The following is a 21,979-nucleotide window of genomic DNA, read 5'->3' on the forward strand; positions in this document are numbered from 1 at the left end:
ATGAGAAGAAGACAAAATGAACTGACCCAGTATGTAAAAGTAGATGACACAATTTTCTTGTTTATTTTCATTCTGTGATGACATTGTTTAATGGGTTTATTGTATTGTATATGTTGAACGTTTAATGGGTTGGGAGGAGGGTGAGAAGGAGGGGGGATAAAGGGGAGAAAATGACACTCTGCATATTCAAGAGGGAAATGTTTGTGTGTATTTTGGTTAATATGGTTCATAGTGTGAAAAATAAAAAAATTATTTAAAAAAAAAGCAGCATTAATGAGAGAAAAAGAATGGTTACCATTTTGGACCTTAACCCTTCATCAAGACATGATAAACTTATGCTGGTACATTAATGCTCAGAAAGCATTCCTTAGAATAAGAGAATTGATTAAATCAATACTAAAAAGAGCTATTAATGTGTATATAAAGACATGTTGTGGACAATTCAAGTTGTGATTCATCCCATGGCTCAGTGTGAAAAGACGGTCAGTGATCAGCAGAAAAGGATGAGCAGTGTTGCTGATTGGCACTGACATGTTGGCTTTAAGGCAGCGATGCAGTTGTAAAATGTGGACCATTGTTGGGCAGCAGACCTTCCATGTGCTGACGGACCATCCAGATGCTTCGGTCATCGTCCACATGCCAGGTGTGATGGAAGCTGCTCTCTCCCCCCTTTTCAGTTGGCTCTACAGATTTCTTTATGATAATTAACCTCAGGATTGTGGGAGTAAACTGAGTGCTAGAAAGCAGCCTCCATGATCCCATTAGGAGATGATGAGAAAGACCATAAAAAACAGATAGTCTAACAACATAGATGCTAACATTCCCATTTTTGCTATGCCTGAGCTCATATCATGGTGTTGAGTGGCCACCCAGTTTTCCCCAGCCCACTCAACACCAGTCCAACTAAGCAATCTCCCCACACTGAGCCAAAGATCGACTCATTGCTGGATTCACACCAGGTTCCTGGCATGCCAGCAAGGAGAGCGGAAGTTACTAACAAGTTGCTAGCTCAATCGTGGGGAGAAAAATCAGACCCAACAGGTCCCAACACACCAACCTGTAGCCAGCAAAATTCCTTTTATGGTCATGAAAGAACACATAAAACGGTAATATATGTGATATACTTTAAATTTTATCTGCTGTAAGGCATGAGCATTGCCTAGTGCCCCTAACAATAAGAGAAAGAGAAGCAAAAGAGAATGCCTTCAGAGCCACTGAGTACCTGTGGATTCTTCCACAGCCTCCGCAGCCGCACAGAGTCCAGTTCAAACCATCAGCAACCCGAATTCCAGTTCCAAACCTCTGATACTATCAGGAAGCCTTCAGCACTCAAAGCCCTTGAGGAGCCCTTCTTGCTCTCAGCACCCTCTTGAATCCTGGTTCCAATACCTGGATCTTTTAAGTGCACCATGAGTGTTGAGACAAGAAGATCAAAAGCTCCACAGCAAATTAATGCACTGTGAGGTAGCTTTAAACAGGATACTACTGTATCTTGCTTTGAAATCACTTTCTTTGTAGCTGTGAAACATCTGGCTGTTCACCAAACGTTTTTTTAAATTAACATTGTTGAATTTTCAATCATCATAAACTACACCTTCCACCGATGGAGAGGAGGGACATTTCATACTACAGGACCTAATCAATGGAAAGGGAAGAAGCAGCAACCAGCAGGGAAAATAAACTTTTGGTAGTAATGGCGGCAGGTATAATTTAGTCTGTAAATGCTGAAGACGTAATCTGATCATGGTCTCTAGAATTAATATGACAATACATAGGTTAGGAAAAAGCAAATGCTGTTAAAATCAGTCCAATAAAATCGTATCTTGGCTGTTTATGTTTTTTTTAGAAATGTTGTTATTCTTAATTACTTTTATTTTTAATCCTTATCCTTTAATCAGATGGAATGACGATGAATTGGAACTGATTAACAAATGGGCTTTTCAAGGAGAGAAGCTGATCCATGGAAATCCATCTGGTGTGGATAACGCTGTTGGAACATGGGGTAACATTTATTTATATCTTAAAGTTAGAATATTTTACCTTTAATTAGAATTTATTAGCATTTTTTTCATAAATATTGTAGCACCAAGCAATATGAGGGATATCTCTAAATGGCTTTGACTTAGATTGGCAAAGGTCCTCAGTGATCTCCTGAGACACAATCTAAAACCACGTGTGGGTTCACCAGCAAACTGACGAAATATGTGAAACCCGCCAATTTATATCTTTACAACCTTTATTCTTCTTTGCTCCCATCAAAGTACACAATCAACAACTTTTAATCAACATGAAAGATCCAGGAATATTTCATCCATATTAGATATTTCATCCATAAAAATGTTTTTCTTTTTAAAGAAGTACTTTTCACCTTTGCATTTAAGACCTGATTAAATACTAAAAATTATTAAGGACAGCTCTATGTGCCATAAATCTTGCATGCAGAGTGCAACATTTAATATTCTAGTTTATTTAGATCCATTCTGAGTTGTGGCATACAAGTAGATATTGATACATGTGGAGGTTGAGTGGATGTCTCTGCTGAGTAACCTAGTGAACAGCTGGAGGGAAATTATGTAGATGACCATTTAGCTCTATTGGCAATTTGGACTGGGTGAAAAAACAACATCTGCAATTCTTCACTGAGAAGTTAATATAGTCCTTTTCACATTGGCTAACCAGTAAATTGGCAGTTCAACGAACCAATTCAAAATAGCATTTTTGCCATTCACACTGGACCAATGTTAACTGGTAATCTGTGCCCAGAGCAAAGGGGCGCCTATCCTCCAGTGGTGACGTCCTGCATGCCCCCTGTTCCTTTCACACTGGGATAACTGGAACATCAATTTAAAACAAATCAGTGATGATGCAACCACCCTAGACAGTTCATCCCCGGGGTGATCTGACACCTGCGTGCTGGTTCGTGAGCGTTCACATTGGCATGTTAACCGGTAGATTGGAGGTTGATACTGGGTTAATGTGCCAGTGTGAATGGGGCTAAGGATTCAAATTAACTACAGGCACTTGTTGCTGATCGCTTTGGGGCAACTGAATCGCAGTCATTGCTGACAATTTCTCCATATCGGTCTCCACAAAGATGCAAAGGTTAATTGCCCTCCAGTACTCTACTAATTTTGTATTGTGTGCTGTGCGTCTACTTGGTTTCATCTGACACTCTGTCATGTTCAGCAGTTTGTGCAGTCAGTGGTCACTGCCTTCAGTGACTTGAGCAGTGTAACCCTTTCGTTTCAAAATTAAAATATTGTCTTAAACATCTCCTATGAAAAAAAACTTTCTTCAGTTCCTCATGGCTCATTAATTGAAATTTGTTGCCAGATGAAATGTTTGAGCCATACAGTATGCATGCATTAATACTACCTGTATTTTGCTTAATCTCTTCATGTCAAGTGATGTTCCTACACAAAGAAAGAAATAGAAGCTTGTACTAAGAGGACTAAATTTAATTAAATGGGGAATACTCAGTTAGCACAAATACAGGCACAGACTATTTGGACCAGATAGTCTATTTTTGTACTGTAAACGTTATTTGTAATTACGAAAATGTAGTAAGCTGCGGATAACCGTTCTTGCTAGCTGTGACGAACAATGATAAGAGCTAATAATTGCACTTCATGTTTGTAACAGTTTTCTTAATGGTATCCAATGAAATACTTGCAGTAAATTGTGATCATAGCACCTGATTGGATTTATCATGTGTGCATTATTTAATTACTTCTCCACAGATTTGGAACTCCAGCCTTGCTAGTAGTTGGTAATTGGAGGTAGATAGTCAAAGAATAAAATTTGGAAACTTTGGAATCTCAAGAGCGAATAACATAATATCTACTCCATCCAGTGTGAAAGTGGGGAGAGGGATCTAATAATTTGATTATTATAGGACAAGATGTGGGAAGTACAAGGCTTAGAGAAATGGGTAAGAAAATAAATGTTTAATGTACCAAGGAAGTGTCTTTTTTAGAATTTGAGTAAGCAAGATAATGGTGTATACATTTTGATCATCGCCAAGGTTAGAAAGAGGGAAGCCAAATCTGAAAATAATGGTTGAATTAACATTGGAGGGTGATGAAAGTATTACTCTTTAGTCCTTTTAGTACAAGTAGCAAATAATGAATATCCTACTTTGTTAAACATTATGAAGAGGTAGGAAGGAAAGAAGAACATGTAATATAATCTGACAGAAAGGCAAGGAAAGATTAGAAGATCACTTCTTATTAGTGTAGAATAGGATATCATTGAGATCAGGGTAAAAACACAGAAATGCTGGAGGAACCTGGCAGGTCTCGCAGCATTCATAGGAGGTAAAGATGTATAACCAATGTTTTGGACCTGAGCCCTTCTTCGAGATTTGAGTAAAAGCAGGCAGATGCCTAAATTAAAAAGCTGGGAGGGAAGAATAGTGGGGGGGGGGGGGGTAGGGAAGCACAGACCAATGGATAGGGTTGAGGCATAGGAGAGAGGAAAGACAATTGACTGGGAAACGGGCTGTTGTTTAGGGCTCTGTGGAAGCAGAGCTGGGGGAAAGGAGATAGATGGAAAAGGGAAGAGAGAGATAGAGACAGCTAGAGTAAAGGAGACAGGGAAAGAAAGCCGGGGATGGGGGTCGGGGGTGCTTAACAGAAAATGGAGAAGTAGATGTTAATACCATCGGTTGGAGGGTGCCCAGACAGAATGTGAGGTGTGGGAAGTAAATCACAAAAATCTGTAGATACTGTGGTTGAAATAAAAATACAAAATGCTGTGAAGCCCAGCAGGTTAAGCAGTGTCCTTTATGTAGCAATGGTAAAAATACATAACTGATGTTTTGGGCTTGAGCCCTTCATCAAGGTATGAGAGAAAATGCTGGCAGGCTATGAGGTGTATGAGACTATGAGAATATGAGGAATTGTTCCTCCAATTTGTGGTCTCAGTCTTGCAGTGCTTGAGACCATAGATTGACATGTCAGCAAGAGAATGGGGCAGGGGATTAAGTGGGAGGTAACCGGGAGATCCCCACTATTGCGGGAGGCAGAGATGAGGTGCTCAACAAAGCAATCTCCCAGTCTGGTTAGTATAGTGACATAGTGGTTAGCACAGTGCTATTATAACGCCAGCGACCCAGGTTAGACGCATGATAAATCCAATCTGGTGCTATGATCACAATTTACTGCAAGCATTTCATTGGATACCAATAAGAAAACTGTTGCAAATACCACAGTGCTATTATAGCGCCAGCGACCCAGGTTGGACGCATGATAAATCCAATCTGGTGCTATGATCACAATTTACTGCAAGCATTTCATTGGATGCCAATAAGAAAACTGTTGCAAATACCACAGTGCTATTATAGCGCCAGCGACCCAGGTTGGACGCATGATAAATCCAATCTGGTGCTATGATCACAATTTACTGCAAGCATTTCATTGGATACCAATAAGAAAACTGTTGCAAATACCACAATGCTATTATAGCGCCAGCGACCCAGGTTGCAATCTGGCGCTGACTGTAAGAAGTTTGTACCTTCTCCCCATAATCACGTGGGTTTTCTCTTGGTACGACTTTCCTCCCACCCTCCAAAAAATGTACAGGGTTAGTAGGTTACCAGTAATTGGTGTATTGGACAGTATGGACTCACGGGCCATACGTCCCTGTTACTGTTACCTATGAATTTTTTAAATTATTTGCAGTAGGATAAGTTGCATATGGACCTTAAACAAAATCCAATTAACAAATGTAGGTCTAATAAGTGACCATAAAAATCCAGAATTTTCATTAAAAATCCATCTGGTTTTCTAATTTATGCATGGAAGGATTTCTGGCTTTCTTATTCAGTAATATGTGACTCGCCAAATTGGTTGATTCTTAACTGACTCCTCAATTAGACAGGTGCAATCAGCACCAGTATTGGCAGGGACAGTCACATCATGTGAACAAATACATGTTCTTTTATTTATTCGTGATTTATGGGTACCCCAGGCAAGGTCAGTACTTATTGCCTATTTTCATTGTGTTGGATGGTAGGAATCAACTCAAAATGTGGCAGCCCACTTTGAGTAGTATCCTATGATTGAAATTTAGATGACAGGTTGCTCATGGAGGCCTCATTTTCAAAGGTTTACTAGTGTAGTAATAGAGTTTTTCTCAGCTTTGTATCATTAGAGCTGAAAATGTGCATGATTAGAGAGGCTGAAATGTCCACATTTCTTATGCTGCAAGGCTTAATCATCAATATACCAAATATATGCAGTCAATCTACTGGTGAAGTGAAATTTCTCGAATACCACAGTTGCAATTTTTTTTTAATTCAGCATTCTTGATCAAATTGAATTACTGATGAAGTGAATTTTGCTTCAGGGATTTTGTCCCATTTCAAATGAAGTGATTTTTTTTTTGCTGAGTTATAATGTCAAAGTCATCATTCAATACCTTTTATTCATTTATCAGCCTTGTTAGGTGATTCTGTTTCTCTGGGAGGTATCACAGCAATTCACTTCAATGGGAGTTGATAGATAGTGGTCAAAATCCCAGCAAGGTTTACCTTTTGCAACAAGCTGTCATTTAGTGCTAGTCAATCACACTGTTACAGATAAAATTGGTTGCTGGGCACAAACTGGGGATCAAACCAGTGAAACTATGCAGTTTAATTGGCATTCAATTAAAAGTTTACCCCAGGGATTCAATATGCTCATGAAAGGGTTCAGGATCTAAGTTAGAAAATGTATTTTTTATGATAGTATAATGTTTCTTTTGTGATTTAGGAGGAGTGTTGAGATATCATGCCGGTAAAATTGACCCTTTGTCCAGGTACCTAATTTTTTTAAATTTTTACTGGCAGTATAAAATTGCTCTAACCAGAATGCAGTACTAATTTTAATTGTTTGAAATATGTTCCACTGCCAAGTTTGGAATTCAGTAATGTATTATTACTGTATTAAATAGCTAAATATTTTGAAGGGTTTATTTGGTAGTTTATTCAACTAATTTAGTTATATATTTTTCACGTGTATTAAAATTGGGTAGCCTGATTTCTGCTCTTACTGTTGACTTATTTGTGTTTGATGCTCTAACTTCATAGTTCCAATATCTATTTTACCTTTTTGTGTTTTGTTTAAAAAATCATTTCTCTCTCCTTTTAGCAAATTTTAGGGCTTTTTTTAAAGCGAATCACATGGAAATTAACACCAGTTGGACTTGGGCATGAATAATAGCAGCATGGTCAATGTCCTAAGAGGGTTATTTGCTCATATTGTTGGGGAGGTTTAAACTACATAATATGGGAAATTCTGCTGCAACTGTACAGGGTACTGCTGAGGCCACATTTGGAGTACTGCATGCAGTTCTGATCTCCTTACTTGAGGAAGGATGTACTGGCTTTGGAGGCAGTGTAGAGGAGAAACTTTGGAGGCGGTGCAGAGGAGAAGGTTTGGAGGCGGTGCAGAGGAGAAGCTTTGGAGGCGGTGCAGAGGAGAAGCTTTGGAGGCGGTGCAGAGGAGAAGCTTTGGAGGCGGTGCAGAGGAGAAGCTTTGGAGGCGGTGCAGAGGAGAAGCTTTGGAGGCGGTGCAGAGGAGAAGCTTTGGAGGCGGTGCAGAGGAGAAGCTTTGGAGGCGGTGCAGAGGAGAAGCTTTGGAGGCGGTGCAGAGGAGAAGCTTTGGAGGCGGTGCAGAGGAGAAGCTTTGGAGGCGGTGCAGAGGAGAAGCTTTGGAGGCGGTGCAGAGGAGAAGCTTTGGAGGCGGTGCAGAGGAGAAGCTTTGGAGGCGGTGCAGAGGAGAAGCTTTGGAGGCGGTGCAGAGGAGAAGCTTTGGAGGCGGTGCAGAGGAGAAGCTTTGGAGGCGGTGCAGAGGAGAAGCTTTGGAGGCGGTGCAGAGGAGAAGCTTTGGAGGCGGTGCAGAGGAGAAGCTTTGGAGGCGGTGCAGAGGAGAAGCTTTGGAGGCGGTGCAGAGGAGAAGCTTTGGAGACGGTGGAGAGGAGATTGACTAGGTTGATTCTAGAGATGAGGGGGTTAAGGAGAGACTGAGTTGCCTGTGACTATACTCGTTGGAAATCATCTCATAGAAATGTATAAAATGTAGATAGAGTGGAGAAGTTTCCAGTGGTGAGAGACCAGGGGGCACTGCCTCAGTAAAAAAAGAACCCTTTAGAACATGGTTAGTATAGTGGTTAACACAACACTATCACAGTGCCAGCGAATGGGTTCAAATTCAGTGCTGTCTGTAAGCAGCTTGTATGTTCTTACCATGTCTGCATGGGTTTTCCCTGGGTGGTTTCCTCCCACCTGGGTGGTTTCCTCCCACCTTCCAAGCTGTATGGGGTTATAGGTTAATTTAGGTGTAATTGGGTGGCATGGGTTAAGTAGCTGGAATTACCTTCTACCATGTTGTAAATAAAAATTTTAAATTAAAAAAAGTTACATATTTAAATTTCTTCAGTCCAAGGGTGGTGAATCTGTGGAATTTGTTGCCGCAGACAGCATGGAGGCCATCATTCGGTATATTTAAAGTGAAGATTGATAGATTCTGGATTTGTAAAAGTATCAGAGGAAAAATACCATATATCAGCTATGATTTGAATGGTGGAGCAGACTTGATGAGGCAAATAGACTAATTCTGCTCCCACATCTTATGATGTTGTGGGTAGATTTAAGATGGAGGCAGGAAAGTTGTTTCCACTAGGAGGTGAGACTAGAACAAGGGGACATAGCCCCAAGATTCGGAGAGTAGATTTAGGAGAGAGATGAGGAGGAACTGTTTATCCCAGATAGTAGTAAATCTGAGTAATTCTTCGCCAAAGAAGCAGGAGAGGCGACCCCATTAAATTTAAGTCACAGATAGATTTTTTGCATAGTAGGTGGATTAAGGATTACTGGGAAAAGGCAGTTAAGTGTAGCTGAGTCTGTCACATGATCAGCCATGATCCTATTCACTGCAAGAGTAGGCTCAACAGGCCAGATGGCTGAGTCTTGCTCTTTCTTCCCTCACAGATATTACCTGGTCTGCTGAGTATTTCCAGGATTTTTCTTTATTTCACTTTTTTAGCAGCTACTGTGTTTTGCATCTCACAGAGTATAAAAGACACAAAGTCATGTTGAGATTGCACAAACTTTGAGATCTCCTTTTGATTACTGCATGCAGGTTTGCTCTTGTATCTAATGAAGGATATACTTTCCATAGATGTAAAGCAGCATTGATTCGTAGACTGATTTCTAGGATGAAGGCCTTCTCCTCTTAGGAGAGGGCAGGTAAAGTTGGGCTGGATTTGCTGGTGTTTAGAAGAATGAGATGTGCGCTTATTGATGCCAAGACGTTGCTGTTTCTCTTTCCATAAATGCTGTCCAATGTTGCTCAGTATTTCCACCAGTTCCTGATTTTATTTCAGACTTGCAAGATCTGCATTTTTTTTAAAAACGTTTATTGAATCTGAATGGCTTTATTCCTACGAGGCAAGTCTAGAAATTGGTGTTCTCTTTCAAGCATGGACAGGGGAACAAATTTCTTCAGATTTCTTTTCCACTGAGAATGATGGATTTTCAGAAGGATTAAATGAGGGAATTGGTCTTTATAAAGATATGATAACAATGTCAACTTGAGGCATGGATTCCACTACAATTTGTTGAATGGTTAAACAGATTGAACGAGTCATATGGTCCAATCTTGTTTCTAACATATGAAAGTGTCAGGTTTGCAAATGGGATTGATTAGAACATTTCTGGGGGGCGTGGCAAGATAGCGTAGAGAACAGACGTGCCTTCCAGACCTCTCCTGACTCTGATTTATTGTTTTGTCTTTAAGTGCCCGTTAAAGTTCTTTTAAAAGTTTATAAATAATAAGAGGTGTTGGATTAGTGCCTAATGGTTTATATGCAAAAAAAGGTAAAAGAAAACATCAACAGACTGTTAAAAAACTACATTTTCCGAAATTGTCTGAGCCTACTTGTTTACAAGAAGCCAGGACTCAGTGTAGAATGGATCCAGGGGAAGACGTACAGAGTTCGGCATTGAAACTCCGTTTTAAGCCGGTGAGGCTCTTTGAAGGTCGCATTCAACAGCTTTCAGACCAAAGAGCTGGACGGGTGCCAGTATTTCACACAACGGCCACTGTGAGTGCTGTTACTCAGACTTTGACAGTTGAATCAGCTGGGGCGCCACCAGCTGGAGAGTTAAAGAGCTGTCATTCGACTGCTACAATGGTGGCGCTGCAAAATGCATCTTCAATTATAACGGTTTTTCCAGACTTTGAGAGGGATTTTTATACGAAGTCAAACTGCTAGAAAAGATACTAAATTAAGGGAAGGGACAGAAGATCCCGTGGTCTCTAAGGAACAGCAAGACCCTATTATGCCTGAATCTACTTCTGTTGAAATGTCTGTTAAGGATCTTGAAGATGAGATATATTCTGTATCGAGTCACTTAGCTAATTTTGTGAACCTGTTTATTTCCAAGATTAATGCGATGGCGGAAGTCATTAATGGAGATTTTAAGCTTGAAACCATTGAAAGATTTGAAATGTGTGATCAAGGTTTAGTCGATGCACAGGATCAACTGCAAGATGAAAATAGAATAATTGAAACATTGCAGATCCAAACTAAAAATTTAGCAAAAAAGGTTGATTATTTGGAGAATCAATCTAGACGGAACAACGTGAAAATTGTTGGTTTGCCAGAAGGCATAGAAGGACCAGATCCAAGAAAATTTTTTTACTGAATGGATTCCACGAGTGTTAGGACAGGATAAATTCCCTGAAGGTTTAATATTGGAACGTGCTTATAGAGTTTTAAGAAGAAAATCTTTTTCAGGACAGAATCCAAGATCTGTTTTGATCCGTTGTTTAAACTATTGTGATAGAGAGACAATTTTACGTACGGCTATTAGAAATGCCCAGCAAAATAGATCTCCTTTGATGGTTCAGAATAATCCTGTTTTCTTCTATCAAGATTTGAGTCAAGAAATTATGTTTCAACGACGCGAATTTAGTTCTGTGAAAGAACGGTTGTGGGAAAAAAAGACATAAGGCAACATTCAGGTATTCTGCGGTACTGAAGATTTTTTAGGATGGAAATTAGCCAAAGTTCTTTGACAATCCTAAAGAGGTTATGGACTTTGCTTAGTCTCTACCAATCATGCAATTTCAGGAACGATGTAGTCCTTCAAGGTCTCCAAAGAGAGTAGAGATGTAAGGTGGGATCCAGATTTTTAAAAGAAATGGAAGCAATGGTGACCGAAGTGGTAACGTTGATTTAAAAAAAATAAATCTTTTATCTTTTTATTGAGAAGAGTTTAAATAGTTTAAATAATGATGATAGTTTAATGAAATGGGAGTTGGGAGAGGGAACTGGGTGGGCACTAGTTTCCAGAAGTCATCAGCTACCTGTAAGTTATCTCACACCCAATATTTTGGGGGAGTTACTGCTTTGGGCGGTTTAAACAGGAGGAGGTAGTTGTGACCTCCGACCTGGTTTTTTTTCTTTTTAATTTTTGGGTTAAGAAGTGAAGTTTTTTTTTATTATTTTTTTTTAAATAAATAATTTTTTTTAACTCTTTTTGTTTTCTGATTGTAATTGAGAGGGAATTAGGAGGGTTTTTTTTCTCTTTTTTTGGGGGTTTTTTTTCTCTTTTTTCTTTTTAAGAGGATGATGTCACAGAAGATAATAAGTCAAAAATTGAGGATGTTGAATTAGATGAAGAGGAAGATGAGGGGAAAGGTGATAAGAAGAAAAAGAAGAAAATTAAGTACAAATACATTGAGGGAGAAGAGTTTAATAAAATTAAGTTCATTTTGATAGAGAATTTTGAAGATGTTATAAATGAAGAATATGGAGAATTTTATAAGAGTTTGAACTTTTTTCTTTTTTTTTATATAAGGGGAGGGGAAGGGAATAAAAAGATTATCTGATTGATTAGAACATTTCTGTGAGCCTCAAAAGCAGCAGTTGTGGATGTTGAAAATAAAATTGTATGCAGTGGTTCCTGTTCTGCTTTCTCCCCACCCCCCACCCCCCATTATTCAAGATTTACAGTATAACTGTTATAGAGTAATCAGTTTTTAATACATAGTTGCTTCTGTCTGTGTCCTGGGAAAAAGTAGAGAATGTTTTAGCTGATGACAGTTGTATCCCTGTGCCCTCCACATGAAGCTCCATTGAATGTTGTACACAATCTGCAAACCTGTGCCATTGTGTTTGATATTTAATCAGTTTGTTATAGACAGTGAATAGTTTTAATAAATGAATCACCTAGTAAGAAAGGTAACTTTTGTATCATGTCTTCTTAGTTTAATACAAAAAAACAGAATGGATCTTTCCATGAAATGAAATTTAACATGATCTTTTTAAATGTTCCAACAAGCATCTTGCAGCATACTCAGATATTTCTTCATGTATGCATCTTGTTCAGTTTCAGCTTAATAAATGACAGCCACAGCTTATTCACACAGTTCTTAAAGGCAATTTTTTTTTAATGGAACACAGTTGGAAAATGCATTTTGGTCTGAACAGATTTTCCTTTTGAATGGAGAGTTTATTGGCAGGGGATGCATGTAGATTTAATATTGCTTTCAAATACATAAATATCTGAAAACATATTAAGGTATGAAAACCATTTATTGCTTTCTATCAGAATTCCTACTCTCCGGATACTGCTAACCAATACAAAGGTTTCAAGAAGCACTAAAGTATTAGTAGCTGGAGTGAAGGACAAACTTAATAAGGTTGGTTATTTGTTTTAGTTTCAACCCCTTCCTGTTAGCAAAAACAAAAGTTTTGGATCTGATGTCAAATAATTTCTTTCTCTGTTTCTTTCTGCTCCACTTCTATTTTGTCCACTGTTGCTGAATTCTAAAATTTTCCGAATCCTCCATCTTGCAATTTATTTTGGCCACATTTTAAATGTGCTCTTTTCAATTTCAAGTGTATTATCATCTGATTGTACATGCACAACCTGACGAAACAACATCTCTCCAGTCCACAAAAACACAATACAGAAATAATGATGATATAAATAATCAATAAATACATATAAATACTTGGGATGATTTACCTGGTTACAGGATACTGTTCAGCAATCTCACAGCCTGTGGAAAGAAGCTATTCCCCAGATTTTGATGCTCTTGTACCTCCCTCTTGATGGGTTGAAGATACTCTGTGCTGGATCGAAAGGCATAATTGTTTGAGCCCTATTTAGACAACACACCCAGGAAAGGTCATCTATAGAAGAAAGGGAGACCCCAGTGTTCCTTTCATCTGTTTTAATAATCTTCTGTAGTAGACTTCCAGTCTGATGCTTCGCTTCTACCATGCCACACAATGAAGCAGCCAGACAGGACACTCTCAGTTGTTCTCCTGTAAAATGTGGTCAAAATGGGGGCCTTTGATCTAATACTATCTTTATCATTTCGTGAAAGCCACAGCTGCACAATTTGCTATTTTTTTTAAACCTTTTGGTTTATATATAACTCGTAATTTGTATATTCACTCTTTTTAATGTTAACCATTGCACATTTACTTCTTTTAATGTGGTTTGCTTTATCCAGACTTAAGATCCTTGGTTTTGTAATGAATTGAATCGCTCATAGTTTTGATATAAAATTCATTATCACGGTTTCCTGAAGGGAACATAACTAATCAGATCATTAGTTAACCCTTTCTCATTGCTCTGTACTTGATCTAAAACAGCCTGCTCCCTTGGTTCCTCGATAGACTAATATTACAAAAACTCTTCACAAGCTTGATGAATTCATCCTTTGCAATATAATCATTCATTTTGGTTTGTCCAGTCAATTTGTAGTTTAAGTTACAAATGATTATTGTATTATCTTTGTCTAAATCAAGAAATTAACAATGCCCTGTAATTTGGAGAACTACAGAAATTCCCACCAATTAGTTATGTTTACTGTTTCTTCATCTGAATAAATTCTAATTGATTTCTTTTCTGAACTAAAGTCCTTCTCTACCTCCTTTACCCCTTTCAGTTGCAGTTTGGTTGTCTTCCCTTCTCCCTGTTTGTTATAATGAAGTTTAGTGTATAAAGCTATTATCTTCTTGTTTTAGTTGCCAAGCATAATAAAACCTGTGCTGGACTCGATAGATGCTATTTCATGTGAATGTGAGCGCATCCTGGCTGCTATAGCTTCTGGCAGTAATATAAATGAACACTACACAATTCTGGAGGTAAACCACATACATCTACTCTTGCACTGTAATCTATTAGTAAGTATTTGGGCCTATTACAACTTGAGCAATATAGTTCATGATATTTTTTAGGAAGAAACAACAAATTCCATGGCTTTGGTAACTTGTACTTGTTTGAGTGACAATCGTTGCTAATGAATGCTGGGATAGTCTCCGATTTTGATCATGTATTTGTTAACAGCATCTGTACATACGCTGATAAGAATGTTTGAACCACAGAACAATGCAGCAGAGAAACAGGCCCTTTGGCCCATCTAGTCTGCCAAATTATTATTCTGCCTAGTCCCAATGATCTGTTTCCCATGGCCCTCTATAATAGAACCACTGGATCACTGAGAAGACATAGGATGTCATGGGTGCTTTGTGGTTAGTAAGGGATTACTTAAGGTGGTATGTGAGTGGAAAGAAAAAGGTTGAGAACCACTGGTTTAGATGTTTAATTGATGCAAACTGGGAATAAAATAAAGGAATATAAAGGCAAAGAAAGGCATTTTATTACAACATAGGGGACAAGATTTTGACATGTTTTGAAAGACTAATTAAGATGTTTAAAATTAATTTTAAGAGCCAATTGTTTACATATTTGCAGGGAGAAATGTAGTGCCGATAAAAGAGGTGCAGTTGCTTTCTATTGTCTTGATATAATTTGGTCTTCCTGTTCAAAAAAATATATAATTTTTCAGGAATCAATCTAGGGGTCAGTTACATGAATCAGCTCAGTGTTTTCCACTTTTGGACTGGCTTTATGCTACTTTGAGCCTTTAGTCGACTGCGATCTTGCAGAAATTTAAGACTGGGTACTGGATCAGCAGACCATCATTTACCTTGTTCCAATGTTCTTTACCTCAAACTTGCATTTTCTTTGTTTTCAGGAGCTTATTGATATCAACCAGCATCACCTGAATGTCATTGGAGTGGGTCACTCCTCGTTGGACAGGTTATGTCAGGTAACTGCAACCTATGGTCTGCACAGCAAATTAACTGGTGCAGGAGGTGGCGGATGTGGTTTAACACTGCTTAGACCAGGTAAGTGACTATCTTGTTGTGTAATCTTTAGTGATTTTTGCATTTTTATTTTCTAACCTGCCTATGTTTATTTATAACAATAAAGAAGGGGATCATTGAGCTCTTGCTGCTCCTTTGGAGGCCATTAGTTCCATTGGCCCTCTCTTTGTCACCCTGTACCTCCTCAATTTATTTTCTCTCATGTCCATCAACTTCCCTTTGATTCATTTTAACATTAATCAACTCCAATAATCAACTAAATTCCTGATGAAGAGATTATTTTTCAACGCAAGAGATCAGATGATACTTTGATATAACCTCTCATCCAATAAAACAATTGCATTTAATTATCAACCAACATTTTGTACTCAAATACCTGAAGTGAATTTTATAGGTTCTGATTCTAAAGTGAAATAGTTGCCACCAAACCACGATTAACCCCACAATGCATGGCTTTACACTGGAAATTTTCTGATATTCTGGTAGATACTTAATATTTCATGAACACTAATAATCATTGTAATGTATCCTACTCCATGATTATCACGGACCAGCAATTAAACAAGCAGACTATGGTTGAAATGCCTGCATGTACTCCCACTTGTATAATTTATCTAATTTTTAATGATAATAAATACAAAAGCTATTGCTCAATAATGTCACAGTTTCAATACCTTATAATTCTCCCACATCCTTCTGTAATTATGGTAAAAGTCCAATAATCTGCAAAATATGATTTTTTTTAAAAAAATCAGTGGCATTGTCTAATCTGGTTCTATTCCCTGCCCTCCCTGAGTACCTGTTAGGGCCCGATTTCCCCATTCTCCCTATAAATACACCAGGGTGACTAGAAAATCTATTATACTATCATGTAACAATTTTTTTAAAAAACAGTCTCTTACAAGTATGTTGGTGTATTAATAAGGATCATATATAAGTTCTCAATTGTCAATTCCGTATTATAGATGACCTCCCCCTTTATTTTTGGGCCAAAAGTCAACTCCCTGCCCATCTGAGCTCCTGACATCCCAACTGCTGAAACTCACCCTGGCTGGCTGCTTATTGGAGCTTCTGACACCACGAGCGCAGATCCTCACCCTGGCTGCCCATCCATCAGAGCTCCCGACACTCCGTCCAGCAGGTTCTTGCCTTGGCCCCCCGCTTCAACTTGTCATCATTTGAGAGAGGTCCATTGTCAGAAGTTTTACTGTAATTCCTTTAACGATGGGTAGTTGGCTAGGAGAATAGGACGAGCGTTAATTTTAAAGGGAGATGAGGATCAGGCCGAGATGTGTTTTGTGATGCCTTTTACATGCATTTCTATTGTAGAACATGATTAACTGGGAGTAAAATGGACATTTTATTGTAAACAAAAATTAAATTTATATGTAGCACTGATGTTGGCCTGCTAGATCTCAGTGTAATGCACTTAACTGGAACAAACAACTGCAGATGCTGGAAATCTGACAACAAACTATTCAATTCAAAAGCATACCCATTAAAAAAATTGAAGTAAACTACAACTCATTGGAAAAATTAAGCAAGTCGAGCAGCATCCATGGGAGAGAAAAAATGGCTGGCATTTCAGGATCAAACATCTGAAGCCTATTGTGTGTCTCTGTGAAGAAATTGAATCTGGCACATCCTTGCACCTGATGACCAGGTTCCTGCCAGGAAGCGCCATGATTTTAGTTAAACTTGGTTATCTGGTCCAGCCAATTTTTGTTACATGCCTTGTTCCTTCTGACCCAAATCTTCAGTTAGTCAGAGGTGATGGTGAAGGGGACGGTGGACTAGTTGAGCCAGTGCATAGCCTTGCTCTTTCTGCAGTTGACTCTAGACCCTGAGATCAGCTCAAACTGGTTGCAAATGCTGACAGGGGACATCATGTGATGAGGTAGAGTCAGGAAGTGGAAATCTGTCTCTCCTGGTAATTAGTTTTTAAAAAGTGTAAAATTGACAAAGAGACTGAAACCAGAGTATCAGAAACTGTTTAAGCACAAAGAAAGTATTTTTTCGATATCACCAAAGAGTGGAAAAACCTCGCTGAACCCATTGAGAATGAACCAAGAAAAATGACAAGGACAAGAAGCAAGGCCTACCACACAGATGGATCCAGGCCGAATGATGAGGACTCCCAAGGTTGTTACCAAGCGATCTGCAGCGCCATCTCAGCTGCAGTTACGGAGAGACCTCGACGAGGATGAAGAAGCACGTGCGCAGTATGCCTTTTTGAAATGCCACCAAGATAAGGAAAATATGAAGCAGAATTTTGGGCCAGCGATGAAGGTGATGAACAAGAGAAAAAAGAAAAAAGAAGAAATAGTACAATCAGTTGCTACTAAAGGAGGTAGCGTGATGGATTATGTCATATTTGATATTGTATATAGATGTGTTTTTGAAGGAGATAGATTGTGGGGGTAATGTTGGTCACAAACACTTCACAAAACAGGTCTCATTTAAAATGCAAGAGCTTTGCTCAAACCAGACACTCTGGGCCCAGGGCCTTTGTAAAGACAATGAAAACTGCTTTGCTCGAGGTTTTCATAAGGAGGTGCAAATAGAAGAGTCTTCACAAGTAGGTGTTAACAGGATATGCTGTGGAGTTGTGGATTATTGTTTTGAAAGCAACAGAGGAATGTATTCAGAAGTTTGGGTCTGGTGCTGCAATCTGCTGTTCTAAAGAGGTCATGTGGTTTTGCAAGCAGAGAGAGAAAGAGAGAGTTATGACAAGCTGACAGGTTGTTGAAACCCCATTTTGAAGACTGGTTGTAAGTTCTGAGTTCAGCCTGTCGAAAACCCTTGTGGTCCATACAAGAGGAAATGGCTGGCTAGAGTGTTTCACCTGAAATAAGGGAAACAAAAGGAACTCTGTGGTGACCTGCAGAAGAAGAGGTTATCATTTGGAAAACCCTGATGGGGCAAGTTTCTTCAGCAAGACACTGATCGGAGGGAATCAGTTTGTGTGTATCCAATGAGCAACAAATCTCTCTCTTAAACCAACAACAACCTTCCTGAGTGGTAACCAATTGCCTTTAAGCATTAGAACATTTGGAAGAAGATTCACGTAGAAAGGAATAAAATAAATTATCAACTACCAAAATTAATATTGACACAAAATCAACTAATCCCTTTCACAATAAATAACCTTTCCTTCAGAGAATGGGAGAGAAAAGGGATCAAAAGAGTAGAAAATTGTTTTTCGGGAAATAAATTATTATCTTTTGAACAAATTAAGGACAGATATAATATAACTCACGATACAAGGTTTGCATACCACCAACTGAAAACCTACTTGAAGGACAAATTGGGAAACAGTCTGAGGTTACCAGAAGGAAGCAATTTTGAATATGTGATTACAGACACAATGATAATTTAAAAATTTATAACAAACATGTACATCAAACTGCAAGAAAAGGAGAATGAGGAAACGAACTGTAAACCTAAACAAAAATGGGAACAAGATCTAAACATAAAGATAAAGAATGAAACATGGGAAAAGCTATGCTCCGGAACCATGAGAAATACAATAAACACGAGGTTACGCATGATACAATATAACTGGATACACAGGCTATACATCACACCCCGAAAGTTAAATAAATGGGACCCAACAATATCAGACAGATGTTTTCACTGTAAAAAGGAAACGGGAACAACAATACATACAATTTGGACATGTGAGAAAGTGGAAAAATTTTGGGAAGATCTAAACCAGATATTAAATAAAATCACAAAAAGCAATATGCCAAAAAACCCAGAGATCTTCCTTCTAAGTAATATAAGAAATAAAGAATTTGGACTCGATTTGGATGGAGCACAGAAAAGATTTATTAAGATAGCCCTAGCTGTAGCAAAAAAATGTATTATGTCAACCTGGAAATTAGAAGACAACTTGAGAATACAACAATGGTACATAGAAATAAATAAATGCATTCCATGAGAAAAAATAACATATAATTTAAGAAATAACATCACAATATTCAAACAAATATGGGAACCAATCATGAAATACAATAGAGAAATCCTACCATGAACCTCCACCACCTAAAATGACAGAAGGAGAAGACAACAAAATGAACTGACTCAGTATATAAAAGTAAAAGATAAAAATTTCTTGTTTATTTTATTAAGTGACAACATTGTTTAACGGATTTAATGTATCTTATAGATTGAACTTTGAATAAATGGGAAGGGGGAGAGGGAGGGAGGGAAAGGAGGGGGGAAAAGGGGGAGAAAATGACACTATATATTCAAGAGAAAAATGTCTGTATGTATTTTGGTCAATATGGTTTATTGTGTAAAAAAATAAAAAAATTTAAAAAAAAAAGCATTAGTGCTTGGTGAAAATTCATAAATGTTTAATTCTGTGCATAGTATAAGAATTGCCTGATACCGGTGAGATTGGACTGTGAATCAAAGAACTTTTCTGAACTTGTACACATTACATACACATGCACTTAGAATTAGAAGGGGATTAGGTTAATAATAATAATGTTAAATTTTGATCCTGTTTTTATGTGTAAAGAAAATTAAAAATGACTTTTGTCTTGGTGAATTTCTATTGCTGCAGGGTTTTGGGGTCCTGTAACAATAGCAAATTTAAATCGCAATAAGACTAAAAGGATTAAGTGCTGAAGCTTTAATGTTAATGAATGAGTTGAAACAAATAAGAATGGATATTAAAAAATCAGATGAAAAACAAAGAAATATTATGAAGTAGTGAATAGAATGCAAGAAAAAATTTGACGGTATGGAGGAAATAGTCAAAAATGTGTCATTTGGTATGGAAATGACTCCGTAAAGAAAGAATAAAATGGAGAACTCAACGGATGCACTTGCTGCTGGAAATAAACAACTGTGTGAGAAAGTAGACCTGTTAGAGAATTTTAGTAGAGTCTCTTCTATTTGCACCTCCTTATGAAATCAAAATTGTTGGCCTTGAAGAAGGGGACAATATAATGACCTTTTTTTCAGTGTTGGATTCCTGAAGTGTTTGGACAAAATTAATTTGAAGGTGTCATTAAGATAGAAAGAGTGCATAGAGCTCAAAGACTGAAACCATTGCCGGATGAAAAACCACAATCTAAATTACTAAAGTTTCTTTGCTACCATGTTGGAGAGAAAATATTATGGAAATAAAATGTTTATCCTGATATAAGCTTTGAGCTGCTGAAGAAGAGAAAAAAATTTAATCCGGTAAAGACACCTTCTGGGGAAAAAAGTTTATACATTTATCTTACCACATCTTGCAACTTTCAAGATTTTTGGGCAAGGAGGAGCAAATAAATTCTTGACAGACTCTGTATGTGTGTAAGAATATGCTTACATTTTACCAGTTATTTGACAGGAGGCTGAACAGAGGGCAGGTCAACAACCAGGAATATTAACTTTTTTTGATGAATAGAGTGATTTCTATTTACTTTTTTTTTAAGGGAAAAATGGTTTCAGAATAATGGTGAACATCTGGGGGGTGGAGGTTGGAGCTGATATGGACTGACGTCTATCAAACCATGTGTGTATTTGTGGCTTGTGCCACAACCTGTAAAATGGGGTGGGGGGGGGGTACTGTTATGTATTATTTTTGTTTAGATCGAGTTCTAGATAGATCAACAAGAGCAATAACAAGGACAAAAGCAGCTAAGGCCACATTGCTATTACTGAATGGTTCAAATGGAGAAGAACATATCCAAGAGAAAGTAACTATTTTTATTCAAATAGACATGATTCTTATTCCAGTATAGATTTGTTTTTAATATCTGCACAACTTCAGGATAGAATTCAACAAGCAGATTATAAGGCAAAATATTATCTTTTTTTTAAATTTTTTATTTTTCACACCATAAATCACATTAGCCATGATATACACTATTTCTTTTTCACACATATACAGTGACTTTTTCTTCCCCCCCCCCCCCCTTTCCTCCCAAACCACCCCCCCTCATCCATTTTAGGTATACAATCTAGGTTGCATTAAGCCAGTCAGACAATGTTGTCATTCAACAAAATTACACCAGAAATTCTACTGAGTCCATTCTTTTCTTTCCTTCTCCTTCCATCAACTTAGGTAATGTTTGTCCCCAGTAGGTTTTCGCTAATGTATTTAATGTAAGGCTCCTATACTTGTTCGAATATTTCAATATTATTTTTTAACCTATATGTTATTTTTTTCTAATGGAATACATTTATTCATTTAAATTTAGTAGTTTCTTCCTTTTAATTTGGTTATGTATTCCATTAATATTTAAAGACATATAGTTCAGCGTAGACCTTTTATATTTTGTTTATCTTCTCTTTCCATTTTTCCATCATTACCTTTCCTCCTTTTCCATTTCTGTTTTCTTATTTTCAACTCTTTATAAGACAACATTCCTACAACATCCAACATTTTCCTTATTCTCCTATTTCTATCTTATTTATCCCCAATCTCCCCTTCACCTCCTGAGTTGTCCTTTATCCCTTGTCGGACAACCACATCTCCCCTCTCCATTTGGATTTGCGAATCCACTCGCAAGCGTCAACTGATTTTGCAGTGACCGCTATTTCCCCCCTCCCCGCCTCCCCCAGAAAAGATTTCACTTTTCATATGTCACAAAGGTCACTCTTTTAATTCCCTCCTTATTCTCTCTATTCCATTACCTTCCCTTATTAATTCTTGTCTATACTATCTATATTTTCCTCTAAGTACAGATACATTCATGTATGCTCATTGTCTCTATTCACTCTTATACCTCTTTACCCGCATACATATCAATCGTGATCATTTTTACTCTCGTTACCCGTCTTCATCCCTCAGTCTATT

The 21,979-nt window shown here is 37.9% G+C and overlaps 1 protein-coding gene across 3 annotated transcripts in view; it reads left to right on the top strand.

Annotated features, from left to right (window-relative positions):
* Nucleotides 1-21,979, top strand: part of mvk (mevalonate kinase) — a 49,651-nt gene that overhangs the window by 19,279 nt on the left and 8,393 nt on the right. For all 3 annotated transcript variants that reach the window (XM_069932727.1, XM_069932728.1, XM_069932729.1), the window contains exons 6-10: nucleotides 1,899-2,002; nucleotides 6,753-6,798; nucleotides 12,602-12,692; nucleotides 14,032-14,151; nucleotides 15,045-15,198. In XM_069932727.1, the coding sequence (XP_069788828.1) occupies nucleotides 1,899-2,002; nucleotides 6,753-6,798; nucleotides 12,602-12,692; nucleotides 14,032-14,151; nucleotides 15,045-15,198 (515 nt within the window). The remainder of the gene's footprint in view (nucleotides 1-1,898; nucleotides 2,003-6,752; nucleotides 6,799-12,601; nucleotides 12,693-14,031; nucleotides 14,152-15,044; nucleotides 15,199-21,979) is intronic.

The sequence above is a fragment of the Narcine bancroftii genome, chromosome 4, assembly GCF_036971445.1.
Source record: "Narcine bancroftii isolate sNarBan1 chromosome 4, sNarBan1.hap1, whole genome shotgun sequence".
NCBI lineage: Eukaryota > Metazoa > Chordata > Chondrichthyes > Torpediniformes > Narcinidae > Narcine > Narcine bancroftii.